Source organism: Austrofundulus limnaeus, unplaced genomic scaffold (assembly GCF_001266775.1).
Source record: "Austrofundulus limnaeus strain Quisiro unplaced genomic scaffold, Austrofundulus_limnaeus-1.0 Scaffold2354, whole genome shotgun sequence".
NCBI classification, from domain to species: Eukaryota; Metazoa; Chordata; class Actinopteri; order Cyprinodontiformes; family Rivulidae; genus Austrofundulus; species Austrofundulus limnaeus.
The window spans coordinates 1-8,886 of record NW_013954756.1 but is presented as its reverse complement, the minus strand read 5'-3'; the positions used below and the strand labels follow the sequence as shown (position 1 = coordinate 8,886).

Genomic DNA, 8,886 nt, shown 5'->3' with positions numbered 1-8,886 from the left:
CTGTTTATTTGTGTGGTTTCCTAACACAGCATCTTCGCTTTTTTTATTAAACGCAATTTAATCTATATAAATTAAAAACTGAATATCAGTTTAATAAAAATCTTAACTGTTCTAATAACTCAAATTTGATTATTTCAGCTGGACTCAGTCTCAGACTGATGTTTCCGTTTGGCGATAAAAAGAAAAAAAAAAGCTGTGTTTGAATCTTTCTCACCTGTTCCATCAAACGCGCCACTCTGGCCTCTCTGCTGACCTGAACGCACTGTGGACACGCAGTCTGATCTCTGTCTTAGAGCGCCACCTGGTGGCGGAGAGCGCTCCTGCAGGCGGAGGCGCTCGACGCCTGTCAGTGTTTGAAAAAGAAAATAAAAAAGGATGGCCGCATTTCACACCTGATAAACTGAAAATACATACCATTTATTTTTTTACATTTTTTAACCTTGTTGTCCATCTAAAACATATTTTCAATAAATTATATTTTGTTTATTGGATCTGTTCTGATCCATTCAGAAAAACGACGATTAAAATCAGTTTTGCAGTTAAGCCTTTAAAAAAAATCCTGCAATTAATTTATTAATATTTAATAAGGCGAGAAAACTGGGTGTTTTCAGGTGACGAACGAGCAACCAATAACTAATTTTGTCCCACTTAGTTCTTACTGATTGGTCATCGGGTAAGAATCACGCACATAATGACTAAATAAATAAATAAAACAAATCACCTGCAAACACAAAGACTCGAGCACCGTCTGCGCTGCTGGGTAAAATGTGCAGCGCTTGTCGGACTGACTCCTGGGAAAACTAAATGTATAATGAAAGCTCATCCGTGAGGAGGAATAATGGAGGAATCTGATGTCTTCCCTTAATCCTAAGTAAAAAGCCTTGTCGTCCCCCCGCTGTATTGACTGAATTGCTAATTAATGGCCCTCTATGGCGGAGGCCTATTGCGCGCAGTAATCCGCAGAAGAGAGATAAAGCATTCAGAAGGTAGAAATGAAGAGGAAACCGATAATCCACTTCAAGTTTAGTATTACAATATGCCTGGAAGAGATGGGGGGAAAAAAACGAGCAACAGACTGCTTTATGTTTACCAGTATAGAATAAAAAATTTGCTTTAGATATTATTATTCTTATAGTTTGCGTAATTTGTTGCTCCCATTAAGTGAGCGCTTGGAGATCTGACAGCCGCAATAAGAAAAGCATCTAAATAAATCTACTCCTATTGATTCATCGTGTAATTGCCCGCGTGAGTGGTGATTGATATGTGTGTGTGTGTGTGCGCGCGCGCGCGCGCACTGGTGGTATTTATATATGAGGGGCTTTCACGCGGGATTAGTTTGGCAACTTCTCAACTGTGCCAAATCCGAACGCGCTGAGCTGAAAGGGCGTCCGCGTGTCCACGTGGGCACAGGGAGGGTGCTTCTCTTGATGATGATGATGATGATGATGATGATGATGATGATGATGATGATGATGATGATGATGATGATGATGATGATGATGATTACCTCCATCACTCCAGTAACCAGTTACCCTGCTTATTATTTCTCAGTTTTCTCACTCTGATTATGAAAGTAGCTTGCCCCCGCCCCCCCCTTTAAATTGATATCCTAAATTTTCTTTAATGCGTCAAAGCCTGTTGAGATTTAGTTATAAAACGTCCTCATTCAAATATTCACAGGCAAATGAGTCTTATCAGATTAACAAGAAAACACCACAGGAGTGCTCGCCTGAAAGCGACTTGGTGATCCAACAGCAAAGTGAGGAGAAATCCTGTTAAGCGCCCAGATAAAGTAATCAACAAACAGAGCCTGTGGTGGTTGACTGAAGGCTTGTGTGGCGCTGCTCAGGTTGATTTCATGAATATGTGAACCCCAAAACAGAGAAGGTCAAGAGGATCCTCATTCGACAGTTCTGTGCGGAAACTTCGCGTTTTTTTTTTATTTTTTTATTTTTTTGGATCAATTTGTGTTTTATGTTGATGTTATTGTGATTTGTTTTTACTTTTGTAACTTAGAATCTTTTTTATATATAATGCACCACCATGCATCACGCCTGCGAGCGCCACAGGCGGCACGTGTGCGCGTCTGTCAGGTGACAAGTGCGCTCGAACAGTTGTGGAGCGCGCGTGGCGCCGGCGCATCCCCCCTTTTCCATTTGAAGTTTAACATTTGTTTGTCCTTTCACTGGGTCTTTGCGGTGCAGTAGGTGTTTATGTTTGATATTCAGTGGGCATATTTTCTTTGTGCCTCCAGAACAATCCCGCTCTGTGGCTGGCTTTATCCACTCAGWGTCTCAGAGTAAACTGCAGCCGCAGAGCCAGCGGAGCGCGCAGCTCAACTTGGTTATCAGAGGCTCTACATCTCTTTCCCTGGGCCACTGGACCCGTTTCATAAAACGAGGCCAAACTGCGTTATTTTCATTTTTATTTGGTCTTGGGCTGCTGCGCGGGTGCGCCGCGCGTCCCCATCTCTCTTTACATGCTTTTATTTGGAAGAGAGAGAGAGAGAGAGGAAAAAAATAAGCGCCAGCCGCGGCATAAATACACTGGCAGGCATATCTCGTTTCTGCAAGCTCGGGTTGGTTGGACAGCCCGTCATATCCACATGGATGTGCCTGTCAGAGAGGATATGGGCGGGCGCAAAACGGTGACGTGGAGCTGTGGAGAGAAGGCGCAGTTGGATAGGGCAGCGCGCAGGCAACAGCTGAAATGAGCAGTGAGCGGCGGAGAGTGTGTAAGCCTCTGGATCTAATATCACCTACCTGTCCTTGTCACTCTGACAGTCAGCCAAGGTAGCCGCAGTTTTCCACTGATGCTCTGACAGAACTCAATGGCCTATTTTAAAGCGTTCTCCAGTTTAAAGAGAAAGGGGGCTTCATCTCAACCACAGGAGGAACGGTGCCGCCGCGCGCTTTTTGGAGAGCAGAACACATTCCGGAGTCGGACTTTCCGCTTTGCCTTCCTGCTCTAAAAGCTCGTGTGATTTTTATTTTTATTTTTTTTTTACCCATGAGCTCTATGAGGGATCCATTAAACATAGACCACCACCTCACAGGGAATAAACTTGCCTCCGCACACCACACGGCTCTGGCGATGGCTTCCAGTTTGCAGCCGCTGCAGCGCGCGGTGGACTCTAAACACCGGCTAGAGGTGCACACAGTGTCGGACACATCCAGCCCGGAGTCCGTGGGTAAGAAGGAACACTCGGGTAACAGATGTCCACTGCAGGGCACCGCAGATGTCATCTTCATATCGCGCTCATCAGTCAACYGGAGGGGAGCTTTATGCAAATTGTAGCGGACAGCTTCATTAGCTGCTTATTTGTCTGACTGGTTTTGTTCTAAAAACCTGTGTTCTTAAAATAAAAGGCTCATCTTGCGCATCTAAAATAGTGATACAAACATTTTATTTAAATATTCCTAACAGAATTTTTAATTAGATATATTTTAATAAAAAGTCTCTATGCGTTTTTTTTATAAACATCAATTTTGTCGTGCGCAAKCTGGCAAATCATGTTCGAAATCTTTCGTTTCATTGTTCCCAGAAAAGGAGAAGATCCAAAATAAAAACGACGACTCCTCGGACGACCCGTCCAAGAAGAAGAGGCAGCGGCGGCAGAGGACTCACTTCACCAGCCAGCAGCTGCAGGAGCTGGAGGCCACCTTCCAGAGGAACCGCTATCCGGACATGAGCACGAGGGAGGAGATAGCCGTGTGGACCAACCTCACAGAGGCCAGAGTCAGGGTGAGTACTCACTCTGCTCTGTGTAACTAATCACGAATTATACAGAAAATAAGTTTTAAAATAAATAAACCATTTAGCCGTGTGTGCGAATAGGAGAATTACGCAAACTTTACGCACGGCTCCATTTTAAGTAAAAACACTGAACGGCTGATTTAAATTGAAAGGAAAATAATCTCAGCCTAAAAATGACTTTAATAAACTATTTTTGGGGTTARTAAATTACAACACAAGTTGTAGATTTTTAACAGACTTAATTGGGTGACAATAATTGTCTAAGTTAACCTTTTTTAAAAACAGCGCAAAAATATATAAAAGCGCATGCGTYATTATTCATATTCTATTAAGTGTAATAAAACTCTGATGACGTTAACAGTGAGGCTGCGGACATGAGTCGGTGACAGATACCAGTCGTGTTCTTGTGTTGGTGTAAAAGAGGTGCAAAGCTTGTATTTTGCTATTGTCGCCCTGACGTTGTGTGATTAAGGTCAGGGTGTTTGTGGAAGCACGCGGAGGAATACACATCCTCTCCACGTTAAGAGGCTCCTCTGAGACTGCAATGTGTATTCTGCTCTGATAGAGCCGGGATTAAACAGGAATTGTCTGCTCAGTGYGGAAAAAAGGAGGAAGATAGATGGCTCAATCATTCTTATTTTGCTGTTAGATTTTTAGATATATGGCGCCTAAATGATGACATTTGTGTATAAAAAGAGGACAAAATATATTATCTAAACGTCTAATTTTGTTCGGCTCCAGGTTTGGTTCAAGAACCGGCGAGCCAAGTGGAGGAAACGGGAGAGGAACCAGCAAGCCGAGCTTTGCAAAAACGGCTTCGGCCCGCAGTTCAACGGACTCATGCAGCCCTACGACGACATGTACCCGAGCTACACGTACAACAACTGGGCCGCCAAGGGCCTCACGTCCGCCTCCCTGTCCACCAAAAGCTTCCCCTTCTTCAACTCCATGAACGTCAACCCTCTGTCCTCGCAGACCATGTTCTCACCGCCCAACTCCATCTCCTCCATGACTTCCAGCATGGTGCCCTCGGCGGTGACSGGCGTGCCGGGCTCCAGCCTCAACAGCCTCAATAACTTGAACAACCTCAGTAACCCTTCCCTCAACTCCGGCGTGCCCACGCCGGCGTGCCCCTACGCGCCTCCGACGCCCCCCTACGTGTACAGAGACACTTGCAACTCCAGCCTGGCCAGCCTGAGATTGAAAGCCAAGCAGCACTCGAGTTTTGGATACGCCGGCGTGCAGAACCCAGCCACCAACCTGAGCGCGTGCCAGTACGCGGTGGACAGACCCGTCTAATGGCTGCGCACTGCAAAAAATATCCGCCGTGGCAAGATGCTAACTGGGTGACCTCTGAGGAGAGTTGGAAAGAAGCAGGTGGTGGAGTTTTGTTTGTAGGACAAAAATTTCTGGCAATATCTTGACACAGCTTGGATCGCCATATTCAGATTTCTCCTCAAGACTTTTGTGCCACAAATATTCCAAATTATAATAAAAAATATCTAATAATATCCGTTTGCATAGGCTACATCTGGCACGTCAATTTTCATTCATTTTTCAAAAGGTTGAACATGGTTGTCATTTTGAAATGTCTTGGCTATGGTGGTTATTTTTTGCAGTGTGCGATAATTAAAAACAGCCGTCCACAGGAACAAGAGACTACTACAGCTAATTTTGTCATGTTTTCTTTTTTAAAGGGAGCACTAGAAGACTGAACCACTGAAACAAACTCAAACTCCTGCTCGGAGTCAAACTGAAARGGGAGTTTTGATTTTATTTTTAAATTAATCCATCTTCATGAGCACTGGCCTGCGTCAAACTTTAAAAAAGAAGGGGGGCCTGTTTTACTTTTAAAGCGATCGTCACGAGCGTCTTTTCGGGTGGATTTTTGGACGTGGACGTTTTGACTGAAAAAAAAAAGTTTTGTATATATGAATGATCATCTCCTGTTTAATGAGGCGCTTTAACCCTCCAGTCTTTTTATTTTTTTCCTCTCTTTCTTTCGAGTTCTCAACGCATGTGGGAAAAAAAAGAAGCAACCCTAAAAGGAATCATGTTTTTGCTTGCAAAAAAAAAAGTAAAAAAAAAAAAAGGAATGTACATATTTAAACGCACCAGTTGTGTGTTTCTGACATATTATAAATTTATTATTATTGTCTGTGTGGATATGGATTTAGAATAGCAATCCTGGATTAAAAAAAAATTACAATAAGAAGCATAAAAAAGCTCCTGCGACAAATTATTTGTTTTTTTTCTCTGTGTATTTGGTACAGATTTCCCCCCTTTTTTTTCTTTTATTGCAACATCGCTAAAAAATATTGTGTTTTATTTAATGGAAGTAAATATATTGTTCAAAACCGTTCAGCTGGGGGACTTTTATTGAACCTTTGCTCAAGGAGTGCGTTAGTGGAGTGCAAAACAATGACAGTCTGTCTATAGGCTTGGATTCTGTGAGGATAATCTATAGAGGAAAACAATGGGGGCCGCTGGAATACACATGGCACCGAGATGCTCCGTCAGATTAGCTGCTGAATACATGTCTGAGCTTCGGCTGGTCAGCGGGGCTTGAAATAACACGGGAATCAACAAAAAGGAGGTGGTGGTCCGGGCAACAAAAACAGTCCATTAAGTTTTTTCTTTCTTTCTTTACCCCCCTCCCCGCTCTGGATTGATCGCAGAGCAGTTGTCTGAGTGTTTAAATAACTTTTAAAATTCATCCAAACACAAACGGACACGCCTTTAAGAAGTTATCTTTTCATTTTTGCTTCACTTGTGCGTAAATCTGTGCGTAAATCTGTTTTTTAACATTGTTTTTTTTACCCCCCTTTTATTTGTATTATTTGGTCATGCTTTTAACAGTTCGTCAAAGACAAACAAACTATGATCTGCAAGCTTAAGCAAACAAGCGGATTTCTAAAAAGGTAAGGCGGGGTGGGGGGCGGCGGGAGCTGCATGCAAAAGGCGCGGGGGGCGAGTGCAACTTTCACGGCTGCAGGCAGAGCGGAGACGCGCTGGGAGAAACACCACGAGTCTTTATTWAAGAAGAAAAAAAAGAAAGYAAAGTAATAATACAGCTTTGATACGTGCACGTTTCGGTTTGCGCAAGATAAAATCACTTACCAATAACTTATCGTTGCATAAAATAACATAAAAGAGCCAAATTATTTAGACTATTCGAGTGATTTGACCTGATTTTTTTAATGACGTCATCCTCGCCTTAGGCCGCCTCTCATGGGCTTTTAATATCAGCGGAACGAAATCCCGGTTTATTTATTTTTTTATTTTTTATTTCTAAATAAAACTTTGAAATAAACAAAGGGAAGCATCCGCAGCGGCTCCCTCCTCATCCAGATCCAAGAAGCTGCACGAGGCGTCACATCCTTGATGGAGCTGGTGACACGGAGGAATCAGTAGCTGGCAGGGTGGGGGGTGGGGGGGTGGATAAATCCGGGTGAATACACAAGTCTGCAGCCTCAATACACATCGACYCGATCGACATGAGAACACAAGAGGGGTGACCTAAGGAGGCAGCAGGAAACTGTTCATTTGGCTCGCGCGCTCATCACTGAAGACGTGTTTTGAGTCTCCTCTTCCACTAATAAAAAGGTAAGAACCAGCTTCTAATGAATGTAAATAACCTTCAGAATTTAAAGGTGAACAGGCCTCCACTTTTTAACAATTAGAATTTTTCCTCTAAAACAATTTTGTTTGGATTGTTTTTTTTTTTTTTTTTTTGTTTGTTTTGTTTGTTTTTTTTTGCACAATTGTTGAATAGGTTCGTCTGTTTGAAAGTTTACACTAATATGTATTCAGCATGTTTCATCTGAAATTACCTCACTATTTTCAGCCACTGCAGAGTTATTTCTGCATCCAACACTCTAATAGGACATGTTTTCCATCCATCAAAGCAAATACTAATAACATTACAATACATGTCATATAATTTATTAGCATGGAGGTGGCGCTCCAATAAAAAAAATGTATTTTCAGTTTCAGTTTAATGCAAATTCATCCCCCCACCCTTTTTTTTGCACCTCTGGTACATCTTGATTTCAGATTTGTTCTGCCTGCTGATTAAAAGAAATACTCCTGTGGAAAGCTCCTCCACTCCAAGGAGAAATTAAATAAAAAGGCAGCAAGTGCAAACATCCAAACATGCATCTTTACACCTCCAGTCTAAATAATTAACAATTGATAAATATTCATGCAGTGGTGGTGGGTTGGGAAGAAAACATGATGAGCTTTTGGTTGTGAGGCAACAAGAAAACGTGATTTTTTTTTTAATTTTTATTTTTAGAAATGCATGTACGCACATTCTCTCATTAGGGAATTACAAAAACAAGTCAGGGTCAAATTAACACACATTTKCTCACAAAATGGGTGAGAACGTTTTTAATAGCGATCACTCTTTTGGAACATTTTTTTATGTTTTGGAGCATCTTTCAGAGCTGCCGTGTTGTGTTGGAAGAACACGTGGGAGTTTATGGGTTAAAATAACAAACAAATGCTGGATGTTTCAGAGCTGGTTCTGATCAATAGTTTATGTTTTGATGGAGGCGATGAAGCAACACAGCGGGGCTCCACAGGGCCGGCGATGTTCAGATGGGCAGAGTTGTCTAGAAATGTAGAAAGGCGTTTGTGTCAGCTCGTACTTTCACGTTTGTGTTTGRGTGTGTGTGTGTGTGTGTGTGTAGTTTGCAGTAAGACAGTAGGATTGCACTCACACTCAGTTTCTTCACTTTGGCCTGCACATCCAGCAGCAGAGAGGGCTGTGCTGTCTGGTGGGTGGTGGTGGGGGGTGCTTGAGTGTTTGGCTCTGGACCAATGGTGGCCCAGAGGCCTCAGCTAAAGGTCACACGGTGTGACCTCACACATTCTCACCCTCACCTAAGGCCGGAGGATAACATATCCCCAAGATTCACGACAATCCATCACACGCCTTGGGAAACAAACCATCAACCTTTTTGCTAAATAACTTCAGTTTTTTTTTTTTTTAATTCGTAGCAACGTTTGAATCTATTTACTTCCTGTTTTGCCCTATAGGCTTTGATTTAAAAAAAAAAAGTAAACTTCATGTCTGCATGCCTGGGTGTGTGAGTTAAGGCCTGCTCGGTGCCGCTGCGTGTTTGT

At 42.7% G+C, this 8,886-nt stretch overlaps 1 protein-coding gene across 1 annotated transcript; it reads left to right on the top strand.

Annotated features, from left to right (window-relative positions):
• Window positions 1-2,544: 2,544 nt before the first annotated feature.
• Window positions 2,545-5,981, top strand: pitx2 (paired-like homeodomain 2; the record flags this gene model as incomplete). The annotated part of the gene is given in 3 exon segments (XM_013999574.1): window positions 2,545-3,190; window positions 3,545-3,744; window positions 4,498-5,981. Coding segments are annotated over 3 exon segments (939 nt in total). The 3' UTR covers window positions 5,056-5,981.
• Window positions 5,982-8,886: the final 2,905 nt, after the last annotated feature.